This window comes from Hordeum vulgare, chromosome 4H (assembly GCF_904849725.1).
Source record: "Hordeum vulgare subsp. vulgare chromosome 4H, MorexV3_pseudomolecules_assembly, whole genome shotgun sequence".
NCBI classification, from domain to species: domain Eukaryota; kingdom Viridiplantae; phylum Streptophyta; class Magnoliopsida; order Poales; family Poaceae; genus Hordeum; species Hordeum vulgare.
The window spans coordinates 599897373-599912262 of record NC_058521.1 but is presented as its reverse complement, the minus strand read 5'-3'; the positions used below and the strand labels follow the sequence as shown (position 1 = coordinate 599912262).

Sequence of the window (14890 nt, the reverse complement as noted above, 5' to 3'; positions counted from 1 at the left end):
GCCATGTGGGCCCCACAAGCTTGCCCACCGCCACCAGGCGGCTACAGGGCTTGTGGCCCACTGGCCCACCCCCTCAGGTGGATCTTTGCGCAGGTATTTTTCACATTTTCCAAAAATATTCTCCGTAAATTTTCAGGATGTTCTGAGAACTTTGATTTCTGCACAGAAACAACACCAAGGCAATTCTGCTGAAAACAACGTCAGTCCAGGTTAGTTCCATTCAAGTCATGCAAATTAGATTCCATAACAAGGGCAAAAGAGTTTGGAAAAGTAGATACGATGGAGACGAATCATTCCACAGGTCAGATCTCCAATTCTAGAGCAAGAGGCTCGGTTGTCCCCATTCGTTCCATGAAATACTAATTCATATAGTATGTGCGGCTTCTACTAATAGTCTGCATGTTGAACATCGGCCGACACTCATTTCACTCATATATATTCTTATTAATTATTGTAATGCACTTGTTATACTTTATAACTACTACTTTTAAAATTTCATTAATCTAATGTAGGCCGTGTATGTGGATCAAGGTTCAAACCAGAATTTATGTATCAAATCACTAGTAGAAAAATTGCCTTTAGTCCTGGTTCGCTTGGGCCATTAGTCCCGGTTCGCGAACCAGGACTAATCAACCGGGACTAATGTTGGCCCCGATTCAGCCCGAACCGCGGCTAATGGCCTTCCACGTGGCGGGGCTGGGAGCGAGGGGGGAGGGGTATTAGTCCCGGTTCGTATTACGAACCGGGGCTATATCTTTGTTGTTTTTTGAACAATTTTTGGGTTTAGGGTTTTGCACTTAATTGGATGGGCTATTTTGCTGCCCCCTATTTTCCCATTTATTTGTTAAATATATATTGCACATCGTCAGAAATATATTACACCATCTCATCCGTCGTGCTTTGTCGAACATATTTATAAAATGTAGACACGAGTTACATGCACATATATGCATCTTTTTTACACTATATCATTTCATATCATTTCTGTCGAATGGCAATAGTATTCTAATCGATCATCTAACAACTCATCATCATCTTAATCATATACCAAGTTATCATATGATATACATAAAATAAAACAGAGAAACATCATAATATATAGTCATCATATGCATGCATCCTAATCGATCATGTCAAGTAATAATATAAACCAGAATAACTTGTCTCTCATAAGACCTAGTCCTCGCTCTTAGGTATGATGTCTCCATGATGAAGCACAGAGATTCAACGGTCTCCAACTTGTGGCTTGTGAACCTTCTTTATTTCTCTCCATGCTTCAATTGGGAGCCTTTTTGATCTTGATTTGAGGTTACTCGAGTATGGAGCATCGAACTTAGCCCTCAGCGGCTTCTAATTTTAATTTGACGTTCTGGGTGCATCAACAGAGGCACTACCTCATGTGGCAGTTATTGTTAAAGAACATAATTATAATCTAGTTAGCAATGTAATCAACACCATTTATGCAATAGTAGAGCGTACTTAATTAGGAAACTCTTACCAAGATATTTCGGCGAATGTCATCCGGCCTCAACCTATGCACTAGTGGCATGTAAAATGTATAATTTTGGCCAATTCTAAAGTTATACAGGAAGGTATCTGTGATAGCCTGGCTTATTAGGGATGATAGACTACTCATATTAATAAGGAAATCCTTCTTTTTCGGGAGCCCATTCGAATAGAAGTCTGAGGTTAAGCGTGCTCAGCTTGGAGTAGTTCTAGGATGGGTGACCGACCGGGAAGTTGATCCCGGGTGCGCATGAGTGAGGACAATCCCGCCAGGAGTAACGACTGCCGGCGGGTGTGTCCGGGGCGTTACAAGTTTTGTATCAGAGACGACCCTCATGGTTACAGGATGTTTGCAGACACGTGCGCAGTCATGTTGTTTATGACGTTTGTGACCCGTCGTGGCACACGACATGGTACATCATGTTGTTCATGACGTTTGTGACCCGTCGTGGCACACGACATGGTACATGTACAGGACTGGATGCACAAACATTTGTGCCAAGAGGGAACATTCCTGTGACCCGACGAGGACGTCGGTTCCTTTGAGTGGTGGTGTATGTATTAGCCTGGCTTATTAGGGATGATAGACTACTCATATCAATAAGGAATTCCTTCTTTTCCGGGATCCCATTCGAATAGAACTCTCAGGTTAAGCGTGCTCAACTTGGAGTTGTTGGAAATATGCCCTAGAGGCAATAATAAAATGGTTATTATCATATTTCCTTGTTCATGGTAATCGTCTATTGTTCAAGCTATAATTGTATTAACAGGAAACAGTAATACATGTGTGAATAAATAGATCACAATGTGTCCCTAGCAAACCTCTAGTTGGCTAGCTCGTTAGTCAATAGATGATCATGTTTCCTGGTTATGGGCATTAGATGTCATTGATAACGGGATCACATCATTGGGAGAATGATGTGATGGACAAGACCCAATTCTAAGCGTAGCACTAGATCGTATTGTTCGTATGCTAAAGATTTTCTAATGTCAAGTGTATTTTCCTTCGACCGTGAGATTGTGCAACTCCGGGATACCGTAGGAGTGCTTCGGATGTATCAAACGTCACAACGTAACTGGGTGACTATAAAGGTGCACTATGGGTACATCTGAAAGTGTCTGTTGGGTTGGTACGAATCGAGATCGGGATTTGTCACTCCGTGTGACGGAGAGGTATCTCTAGGCCCACTCGGTGGAACATCATCATGAGCTCAATGTGACTAAAGGAGTTAGTCACATGATGACGTGCTACGGAACGAGTAAAGAGACTTACCAGTAACGAGATTGAACAAGGTATAGGTATACCGACGATCGAATCTCGGACAAGTTCTATACCGATAGACAAAGGGAATTGTATACGGGATTGATTGAATCCTTGACATCATGGTTGATCCTATGAGATCATCGTGGAGCAAGTGGGAGCCACCATGGGTATCCAAACCCCGCTAATGGTTATTGGCCAGAGAGGTGTCTCGGTCATGTCTACCTGTCTCCCGAACCCGTAGGGTCTACACACTTAAGGTTCGATGATGCTAGGGTTATAGGGAATTGTTATACGAGGTTATCGAAAGTTGTTTGCAGTCCCGGATGAGATCCCGGACGTCACGAGGAGCTCCGGAATGGTCCGGAGGTAAAGATTGATATATAGGACGGATGGTTTCGGACACCGGATGTGTTTCGGGCGTCACCGCTAACGTACCGGGACCACCGGAGGTGGCCCCGGGGGTCCACCGGAAGGGGGCAACGACCCCGGGAGGCTAGATGGGCCAAGTGTGGGAGGGAACCAGCCCCTAGGTGGGCTGGTGCGCCCCCCACACTCAGCCCAAGGCGCAGGAGGTGGAGAGGGGGGGGGGAAACCTTAGGCGCCGGTGGGCCTGAGGCCCACCTAGGGGTGCGCCACCCCCTCCCCTTGCCCTGGCCGCCGCACCTCCCATCTGGGGGGCTGCCGCACCACCTAGGGTGGGAACCCTAGGGGTGGCACCCCCTTCCCCTCCTCCTATATATAGTGGGGGTTTCGGGGCTGTTTTGCACACAGTTTTCCCTCTCCCTCGACGCAACCCTGCTCTTCTTTCTCCTCCTCTCTGCCGGTGCTTGGCGAAGCCCTGCCGGGAGACCTCGTCTCTCCATCGACACCACGCCGTCGTGCTGCCGGAGATCTTCCCCAACCTCTCCCTCCTCCTTTCTGGATCAAGGTGCAGGTGACGTCACCGGGCTACACGTGTGTTGAACGCGGAGGTGCCGTAGATCGGCACTAGACGAGAATCACACCACGATCTGAATCGCCGCGAGTACGACTCCATCAACCGCGTTCTAGTAACGCTTCCGCTTAGCGATCTTCAAAGGTATGAAGATGCACTCACCCCTCTCTCGTTGCTGGTCTCTCCATAGGAAGATCTGAATATGCGTAGGAATTTTTTTGAATTTATGCTACGTCACCCAACAGTGGCATCCGAGCCAGGTTTTCTATGCGTAGATTCTATGCACGAGTAGAACACAAAAGGTTGTGGGCGATGATTTGTCAATTGCTTGCCGCTACTAGTCTTATTCTTTTCCGGCGGTATTGTGGGATGAAGCGGCCCGGACCGACATTACACGTACGCTTACGTGAGACTGGTTCCACCGACAGACATGCACACCGTGCATAAAGGTGGCTGGCGGGTGTCTGTCTCTCCTACTCTAGTCGGATTGGATTTGATGAAAAGGGTCCTTATGAAGGGTAAATAGCTTTGGCATATCATCATTGTGGCTGTCATACGAGTTGTCTTAATTTATTGTATGAGATGCAACGCCATGTGCTTACTACTTTTACTTCATTGCTAACGGTTAGCCATAGTAGTAGTAATAGTAGTAGTTGGCGTGACGACTTCAAGGAGACACGATGATGGAGATCATGGTGTCACGCCGGTGACGATGATGATCATGTGATGCCTGAAGATGGAGATCGAAAGAGCAAAGATGATAATGGCCATATCATGTCACTATATGATTACATTGTGATGTTTATCATGTTTTTCTTCTTATTGCTTAGAACGACGGTAGAATAATAAGATGATCCCTCTTAAAATTTCGAGATTGTATTCCCCTAAGTGTGCACCGTTGTGAAGGATCGTTGTCTCGAAGCACCACGTGATGATCGGGTGTGATATATTCTAACGTTCGCATACAACGGGTGTAAGCCAGATTTACACACGCGAAACACCTAGGTTGACTCAACAAGCTTAGCATGTACATACATGACCTCGAATACAAGAGAACGAAAGGTCGAACATGAGTCGTATGGTTGAATACGATCAGCATGAAGTTGCTCACCATGGTGACTAGTCCGTCTCACGTGATGATCGAACACGGGTTAGTCAACATGGATCATGTATTACTTAGATGACAAGAGGGATGTCGATTTAAGTGGGAGTTCATACTTAATTTGATTAAATGAACTTAATTGTCATGAATTTAGTCTAAAAGTTGTCTTTATAAATATTGTAGATGGCCAACGTCAACCTCAATTTTAACGCATTCCTAGAGAAAAAACAAGCTGAAAGACGATGGTAGCAACTATGCGGACTGGGTTCGCAACTTGAAGCTCATCCTTGAAGCAGCTAAAAAGGCTTATGTCCTTGATGCGCCTCTAGGTGACCCTCCCGCTCCCGCAGCAGCCCAGGACATTCTGAACGTCTGGCAAACCCAGAGTGATGACTACTCTTTGGTTAGGTGTGGCATGTTATACAGTTTAGAAACGGGGCTCCAAAGGCGTTTTGAGCAACACGGTGCATATGAGATGTTCCAAGAGCTGAAGCTAGTCTTTCAAGCTCATGCCCGTGTCGAGAGATATGAAGTCTCTGACAAGTTCTTTAGCTGTAAGATGGAGGAGAACAGTTCTGTCAGTGAGCACATACTCAAAATGTCTGGGTTACACGGTCGTCTGACTTCACTTGGAGTCGAACTTCCGGATGATGCTATAATTGACAGAATCCTCGAGTCTCTCCCACCAAGCTACAAAGGTTTTGTGTTGAACTACAACATGCAAGGGATGGAGAAGACCATTTCCGAGTTGTACTCGATGCTCAAGTCTACAGAAGTAGAAATCAAGAAAGAGCATCAAGTGTTGATGGTCAACAAGACCACTAGTTTCAAGAAGGGCAAGGGTAAGAAGAACTTCAATAAAGACGGCAAAGCCGTTGCCGCGCCCGGTAAGCCAGATGCCGGGAAGAAGAAAAAGAATGGACCCAAGCCTGAGACTGAGTGCTTCTATTGCAAGCGAAAGGGTCACTGGAAGCGAAACTGCCCCAAATACTTAGCGAACAAGAAGGCCGGCAACGTTAAAGGTATATGTGATATACATGTTATTGATGTGTACCTTACCAGCGCTCGTAGTAGCTACTGGGTATTTGATACCGGTGTTGTTGCTCACATTTGCAACTCAAAGCAGGAACTGCGGAATAAGCGGAGACTGGCCAAGGACGAGGTGACGATGCGCGTTGAGAATGGCTCCAAGGTCGATGTGATCGCCGTCGGCACGCTACCTCTACATCTACCATCGGGATTAGTTTTAAACCTTAATAATTGTTATTTAGTACCAGCTTTGAGCATGAATATTGTATCAGGGTCTTGCTTAATGCGAGACGGCTACTCATTTAAGTCAGAGAATAATTGTTGTTCTATTTATATGAGTGATATGTTGGTCATGCTCCGCTGGTGAATGGTTTATTCCTGATGAATCTCGATCGTGATGTTACACATATTCATAGTGTGAGTACCAAAAGATATAAAGTTGATAATGATAGTCCCACATACTTGTGGCACTTCCGCCTTGGTCATATCGGCGTTAAGCGCATGAAGAAGCTCCATACTGATGGACTATTAGAGTCTCTTGACTTTGAATCATTTGACACATGCGAACCGTGCCTCATGGGCAAGATGACTAAGGCTCCATTCTCAGGAATAATGGAGAGAGCAGCCGACTTATTGGAAATAATACATACTGATGTGTGTGGTCCAATGAACGTTGAAGCTCGCGGTGGCTATCGTTATGTTTTCACTCTCACCGATGATTTGAGTAGGTATGGGTATATCTACTTGATGAAGCACAAATATGAGACGTTTGAAATGTTCAAGGAATTTCAGAGTGAGGTTGAGAATCAACGTGACAGAAAAATTAAATGTCTACGATCTGATCGTGGAGGAGAATATTTGAGTCACAAGTTTGGCACACACCTAAGAAAGTGTGGAATCGTTTCACAACTAACGCCGCATGGCACACCGCAACGCAAGGAGTGTCTGAACGTCGTAATCGCACTTTATTAGATATTGTACGATCTATGATGTCTCTTACCGACTTACCGCTATCATTTTGGGGATACAAATTAGAAACTGCAGCATTCAATTTAAATAGGGCACTGACTAAATCCGTTGAGACGACACCGTATGAACTATGGTTTGGCAAGAAACCGAAGTTGTCGTTTCTTAAAGTTTGGGGCTGCGATGCTTATGTGAAGAAACTTCAACCAGAAAAGCTCAAACCGAAAGCGGAGAAATGCATATTCATAGGATACCCTAAGGAAACTATTGGGTATACCTTCTATCTTAGATCCAAAGGTAAAACCTTTGTTGCCAAGAACGGATCCTTTCTAGAGAAAGAGTTTCTCTCGAAAGAAGTAAGTGAGAGGAAGGTAGAACTTGATGAGGTAATTGCACCCCCTCTCGAACAGGATAGTAGCGCAGCGCGAGAAGTTGTTCCTGTGGCGCCTACACGAACTGAAGAGGAAGTTAATGATAATGATCATGAAGCTTCGGATCAAGTTACTACTGAACCGCGAAGGTCCACAAGGGCACGCTCCGCACTAGAGTGGTACAACAACCCTGTGATGGAAATCATGTTGTTAGACAACGGTGAACCTTCGAACTATCAAGAAGCGATGGCGGGCCCGGATTCCAACAAATGGCTTGAAGGTACGAAATCCGAGATAGGATCCATGTATGAGAACAAAGTATGGACTTTGGTGGACTTGCCCGATGACCGGCGAGCCATAGAAAATAAATAGATCTTCAAGAAGAATACTGATGCAAACGGTAATGTGACCGTTTATAAAGCTCGACTTGTCGCAAAGGGTTTTCGACAAATTCAAGGAATTGACTACGAAGAGACTTTCTCCCGTAGCGAAGCTGAAATCAGTCCGAATTATGTTAGCAATTGCCGCCTTTTATGATTATGAAATTTGACAAATGGACGTCAAAACAGCGTTCCTTAATGGGAACCTTAAGGAAGAGTTGTATATGATGCAACCAGAAGGTTTTGTCGACCCTAAGGGTGCTAACAAAGTGTGAAAGCTCCAGCGCTCCATCTATTGGCTGGTGCAAGCATCTCGGAGTTGGAACATTCGCTTTAATGAGGTGATTAAAGTGTTTGGGTTCATACAGGTTTACGGAGAAGCTTGTCTTTACAACAAAGTGAGTGGGAGCTCTGTAGCTTTCCTCATAATGTATTTGGATGAATAGATGTTGGAGAGCATAAAGGCCTATTCGAACAAGAGTTTTTCAATAAAGGACCTTGGAGAAGCTGCGTACATAATAGGCATCAAGATCTATAGAGATAGATCGAGACGTCTCGTAGGTCTTTCGCAAAGTACATACCTTGACAAGATATTGAAGAAGTTCAAGGGTTTTGAACGAGAACTCATCTGTTACAACGGGATTTCATTTTTTGAACTTATTTGAACACCGTACTTTTTGTGTGTTCAAAATGCACCATTCAAAGGCACATCATAAATTTTCAACAATTTCTGACTTCATTTGGTATTTTTCGTGCATTTAATTTTTTTGGAGCTAGTTGACCCTGAAATTGAAAAGCAGAAGGAGAAGAAGGAGAAGCAACCCCCACAACAACAGTCAAAATTCTTCTTCTCTCATATATGGTGGACACTCCCTCACCGATTTTTCGATTGTCGATGATGGTCGCTACTCCTACTTCCCCTAGTGCATAATAAATGTCTAGCACAAGGAGAAGAAGGAGAATCGACCACCATAACAACAGTCAGCATTCTTCTTCTCTCATATATGATGGACACTCCATCACCTGATTTTTCGACCGTCTATGATGGTCGCTACTCCTACTTCCCCTAGTGCATAACAAATATCTAGCACAAGGAGAAGAAGGAGAAACGACCCCCACAACGACAGTCGGCATTTTTCTTCTCTCATATATGGTGGACACTCCCTCACCTGATTTTTCGACCGTCAATGATGGTCGCTACTCCTACTTCCCCTAGTGTATAACAAATATCTAGCACAAGGAGAAGAAGGAGAAGTGACCCCCACAACAACAGTCGGCATTCTTCTGCTCTCATATATGGTGGACACTCCCTCACCTGATTTTTCGACTGTCGATGATTGTCGGTACTCATATTTCCGCTAGTGCATAACATATATCTAGCACAAGGAGAAGAAGGATAAGCGACCCCCACAACAACAGTCGACATTCTTCTTCTATCATATATGATGGACACTCCCTCGCCTGATTTTTCGGCCCTCGACGATGGTGGCTACTCCTACTTCCCCTAGTGCATAACAAATATCTAGCACAAGGAGAAGAAGGAGAAGCGACCCCCACAACTGCAGTCGGCATTCTTCTTCTCTCATATATGATGGACACTCCCTCACCGGATTTTTCGACCGTCGATGATGGTCGCTACTCCTACTTCCCCTAGTGCATAACAAATATCTAGCACAAGGAGAAGAAGGAGAAGCGACCCCCACAATAACAGTCAGCATTCTTCTTCTCTCATATATGGTGGACACTCCCTCACCTGATTTTTCGATCGTCGATGATGGTCGCTACTCCTACTTCCCCTAGTGCATAAAAAATATCTAGCACAAGGAGAAGAAGGAGAATCGACCCCCACAACAACAGTCGACATTCTTCTTCTCTCATATATGGTGGACACTCCCTCACCGATTTTTCGACCATCGATGATGGTCGCTACTCCTACTTCCCCTAGTGCATAACAAATATCTAGCACAAGGAGAAGAAGGAGTAGCGACCCCCATAACAACAGTTGGCATTCTTCTTCTCTCATATTTGGTGGACACCCCCTCACCTGATTTTTCGACTGTCGATGATGGTCGCTACTCCTACTTCCCCTAGTGCATAACAAATATCTAGCACAAGGAGAAGAAGGAGAAGCGACCCCCACAACAACAGTCGGCATTCTTCTTCTCTCATATATGGTGGAGACTCTCTCACAAATCACTCTACTTCTAGAGCATTTGAAATGAGCTAAACTAGCAGTGACATATGAAAGGATGAAGTAACTAACCTTTTAAAACACTTGTGCAGTTGGTGCATGGCCAAACCTAGACAAATATTGAGGAAAATGGAGCTTGGAGGTCGAGCTTGGAGAGGAGAAAGCTTAAGTAGTGTGGCTCGGGCATTTCATCGAACACCTCATGTGCATGAACTAGAGTGACAAGAGCATGGCATGGTCACACCTCAACACCCAAAAAACAGAGGAGAGGGTGGGCAGGGGCGAGGGTTTATATAGGCAACACTTTAGTCCCGGTTTTTGTCTAAAACCGTGACTAATAGCCTACCCTTTAGTCCCGGTTCATGCCATAAACCGACACTAGTGCTCCGCGGCACACCACGTGGCAGTCGCTGGATCTTTAGTCCCGAATTTTGCCCCGAAACGGGACTAGTGAGGTGAATCGAACCGGAACCAATGCACCGACTAATGGTCCTTCGGCCCTCGGCCAAAAGACCCTTTTTCTACTAATGAATGCAATATGATGATATGATCCAGGTGCAATATGTTGTAATTCAATCATGTCGGCTTGTAGCAATAGCATTGGCGAGCAATAGAAAATGGCCGCCACACGAACACGCAAATCATGTGGCGAGCAACACCGAGTGTTGTAGTGGGCATGACCTGAGAGACTTGCCCGTCATTGATGGGCTTTTTCCATCCTTCACTTCTAGACATTCCTGCAGTAGTGTTGGGGTTTGGTAAATAACGTACCGTTATATAATTTAAGAGGTGATGAATCACTGTCCAGATACGCATAACATACATTTAAGGGGTCATGAAGTACAAGTTCTGATTTTTTTGCACTTCTTTTCGATCACTAAATTACTTTTGAATAGGGGTGGAGCAGGAGCACCGAGTGCTCCCTCTCACCACCCTCTAGGCATACGGATGTATCCGAATGCATGCGGCAATCAGCCTGACGTACGGCCAGGGCCATGGCCATGGCCAGCACGCACACGCGACCCATGCATAACGGAAGTCGGGAGAGGTCAGACACCAAGAGCCCCTCGGGTGACGGCGAGCCGCGTCTGCATGCCACGGACATGCTCGCCCAGCGTTCACGGCCAGCCGCTTACGCCACCGACATGGCCGGAGCGTCGTCCCCGGTTTGGTCGCTCCCTGTTGATCTGGCTTATCCTATATATAAAAAACTACCCATCCATCGCAGATACACAGCAGCAACAGAGAAACCAAGACCTAGCAAATCAACTCAAGATGGCGTCCTCGTCGGCGCTGCTGGTTGCGGCGGTGTTGGCCGTGGTCGTGTGCGGCGCGCACGGCATCGCCAAGGTTCCCTGTGGCCCCAACATCACGGCGACCTACGTCAGCGAGTGGAAAGATGCCAAGACGACGTGGTACGGCAAGCCGACGGGCGCCGGGCCCAAGGACAACGGCGGCGCCTGCGGGTACAAGGAGGTGGACAAGGCCCCCTTCTTCGGCATGACCTCCTGCGGCAACGTCCCCATCTTCAAGGACGGCCGCGGCTGCGGCTCCTGCTTCGAGCTCAAGTGCACCAAGCCCGAGGCCTGCTCCGGCGAGCCCACCATCGTCACCATCACCGACAAGAACGAGGAGCCCATCGCGGCGTACCACTTCGACCTGTCCGGCCATGCCTTCGGCACCATGGCCAAGAAGGGCCAGGAGCAGAAGCTGCGCGACGCCGGCGAGGTGGAGATCAAGTTCCGCCGCGTCAAGTGCAAGTACCCGGAGGGCACCAAGGTGAACTTCCACGTGGAGAAGGGCTCCAGCCCCAACTACCTCGCCCTGGTGATCAAGTTCCTCCAGGGCGACGGCGACGTGGTGGCCGTGGACATCAAGCCCAAGGGCAAGGACAAGTGGATCGAGCTCAAGGAGTCGTGGGGAGCCGTTTGGAGGATCGACACACCTGACAAGCTCATCGGCCCATTCTCCGTCCGCTACACCACCGAGGGCGGCACCAAGACCGTCGCCGAGGACGTCATCCCCGAGGGCTGGAAGCCCGACACCTCCTACGAGACCAAGTGAAGTCAAGAACAAGATGCATGACTCTTCTCTTCCGGCCACCTTAATTCATTCATTCATTTTGGCTCAAGAAGAAGAAGAAGAAACCAGCTAGACGCACATATCATATAGGAGTCCTGCATCTGCATGCATGACGAAGGTCATTCGTGCTGTCTGTATAGGGAGAGGGTCATTCATGCATGGACACCTAATACTTTGAGGTCCCTAACGAAGGAGGCAACCACCCAAGGATTTGTTTGCTCTCCCGCGCGCCCACTCTCTCTATTGGCCCCCATTTTTTTATGCATCTAAATCTGCTCATAACAGATTTCGTTAGATGTTTTAAACATTAATGAGGTCCTTTGTTCAAGAGTAATACATTATTTAGACCTCACAATTTCAGTTACAGACTAATCTAGTGCTCTAGCATGGCCTTTTGGAATAATATAATGGTTGTTCGATTTTGTTTTCTTCTCCCAGAGCACCACGAATGTCATTTCTTTACCAAAATTTGCACATGGGGTAGAACACTTGACCATATATACTCGAAATATTCTGATATTTTTATTTTACTGCTTATAGAGGTGTATGTCAGTGAAACCATGCATGTCCACCAATACATTTTTGTCCTATTATCAAAATTGCAAAGAATAAAGAAAAATCCAGAAGTAATTTTTTCTACATATTATCAAAATTCATGTAACAAAAATAGGTGTTCGATTATTTAAATATAACATGGTTACTAATAAAATATTCCCATTTTTTCAAAAGATAATGTAACAAGAAGTGTTCAAATATTTGAAGCAATGTTCATATATTTAAGATGTGTTGACAAATTTATTTGATAGTATCCATGTATTTTCTAAAGTTTAAGAGGTGTGGTTGAGGATAGATGGGTGCTCCCTTTGCACTGAACTTTCCCTCCATGGCGTTCGTACCAGATCGGTTTCTCGGATCTCCAAGGTAGTTTTCCTAAATCCTCCGTGTGGTTAGTCGATTTTCTTGCAAGCATGCAAAAGCTTTGCATGTCAGTGTGGTTAGTCGAGACGACTGTCGTAGAGCCATGGTCCTTACCTTCCGTCTCTAACTCTATTTCAGGAAAGGGAATTTCGGCGCCATTGGGGAGATTGGTTCTGGTCGGTTCCACCGGAAAGAGAACAACCATGGATGCATTGTCATGCAGGGCTGTAGATCTTCGATGACAGGATGAGCTCAAGCATCTGAACCATGCTGCTACCTGGCAGCTAGCATCTATACGACAACGGTGCACATGTACATGCAAGGCCCATGCGAAGCTCCAAGCCAAGCGGAGGCCGGTCCACGAGCCAAGGCTTGTAGTGGCTATGTGGGCCTGGAAGCACGTGTTGAACTCAGGCGCAGAGAACAGCATTGGGGGAGCTCCTATATGATGCTCTCTGCGTCAAACAGGTGACCTTTCGCATAGGGGGCGGCATACGTGGGCTGACCCATTTTACCTTGCCTTTTCTCCCTTTTTGCTTCTTTTTCTATTTTTTATTTTGTTTGCTCTTTTGTTTTTTGTTTTTCATGTTTCTCTTGTCTGAAAATGTTCAAGAATTTCAAAAAATGTTCTCATTTTCAAATTTTGTTCAAAATTTCAAAGAATATTCGTTTTTCAAAACGTCTTTCAAGAATTACAATTTTTTGTTCACAAGTTCAAAAAATGTTTGTGTTTAAAAAAATGTTCAGTGATGCTTCTGATCTGGTTGGGTTTTTCGTGAAGAGGAATGGTTTATCGCGGCATAATGTGTGTAAGTATTTTCCTCAATTAAGGAATCAAGGTTTATCAAACTAATAGGTATATCAATCCTCAAACGTCTTTAACGGCAGCACAGAAAAGAACAAATAATTTCCACCCAACGCGGGCAAGAGGGTTGTCAATCCCCTTGTTGTTTTTATTTGCAAGTAGGTGAGTTGTGTAGATAATTGTTCAGAATAGTAACTAAAATAAAAGATAAAAGAAGGCAGCAAGGAAAATATAAGTTTTCTGAATATATAAGTGAATAGACCCGATACCATAGTGTTTTATAGTGGCATCTCTCATGAAAGCAACATATGATGGGTAAACAAATTACTGTTGGACAATTGATAGAACAACTGATAGTTATGCGATTTTCACGGTGATGATCATGTGTATATAGGCATCACGTCCATAAGATACTAGGCCGACTCCTGCCTGCACCTACTACTATTACTTCACTTGAAGAGCGCTTCTATGCTTGCCTCTCTACGTACTAAGTTCATGACAAATGAAGTAATGCTTGGAGAACGGTGACAAGATGTGGATAAAGTAAACTCAACCAATATAAATAAACCCCATAGTTTTCTCCTTAGTGGAAGCAACAGAAAGATGCAACTTGTCCCCTTCTGTCACTGGGATATAGAAACTGGTCAGGTTGAACCCACTACAACGCGCAACTACCACTGAAGGAAGATCAAACTACTTGGCCAAAGCAATTCAATAGATTGGATAGATGTACAAAGCTATGATGATCATGCAAATAATAGCAATTATAATTCACAGAAGACTCAAATACTTTTAAGAAATAATATTAACATACATCCACAATTCATCGCATCCCAACGAGTGCACCATACAAAAGAATTACATTGGATGGATGCAAGCGAATATGCGATGACCATTGTATTGAAGATCAAGAGAGAGAGAGAGAGAGAGAGAGAGAGAGAGAGATTGCCATCTAGGTACTAACTACGGACTCGTAGGTCTAAGATGAACTACTCACAAATCATCACAAGGGCATCGAGGTTCACGAAGATGCCCTCCGTGATCGAGCCCCCCTCCGGTAGAATGCTGAAACGGAGCTCCGGATAGGATCGCCGTGGAACAGAGACATGCGGCGGCGTAAAAAGTTTTCGTGAATGCCTCTAGGGTTTTTGTAATATTAGAAAATTTATAGGCCGGAGAACAGGGCAAGACGGGCCATAGGGAGTCGACAAGGCATCAACGTGCGCCGACCGCCCCTGCGCGCGCCCTCTTTTCTTGTGGGCTCCTCGTGAAGCTCCAGGTCTCCCCCCAAAGCCTCCAAGTCATGTTTTTGTTTAGAAAAAATCACCAAAAAGTTTCATGG

The 14890-nt window shown here is 45.4% G+C and overlaps 1 protein-coding gene across 1 annotated transcript; it reads left to right on the top strand.

Moving 5' to 3' along the window:
• The first annotated feature begins 10979 nt into the window (after positions 1-10979).
• LOC123447484 (major pollen allergen Hol l 1-like) lies at positions 10980-12338 on the top strand. Its single transcript, XM_045124089.1, has one exon. The coding sequence runs from the start codon at positions 11019-11021 to the stop codon at positions 11805-11807; it is 789 nt and encodes a 262-aa protein (XP_044980024.1). The 5' UTR covers positions 10980-11018; the 3' UTR covers positions 11808-12338.
• The last annotated feature ends 2552 nt before the right edge of the window (positions 12339-14890 follow it).

Bases quoted from the DNA above. Each gene is read 5' to 3' on its own strand.
- LOC123447484 (XM_045124089.1), top strand. From the start codon at position 11,019: ATGGCGTCCTCGTCGGCGCTGCTGGTTGCGGCGGTGTTGGCCGTGGTC.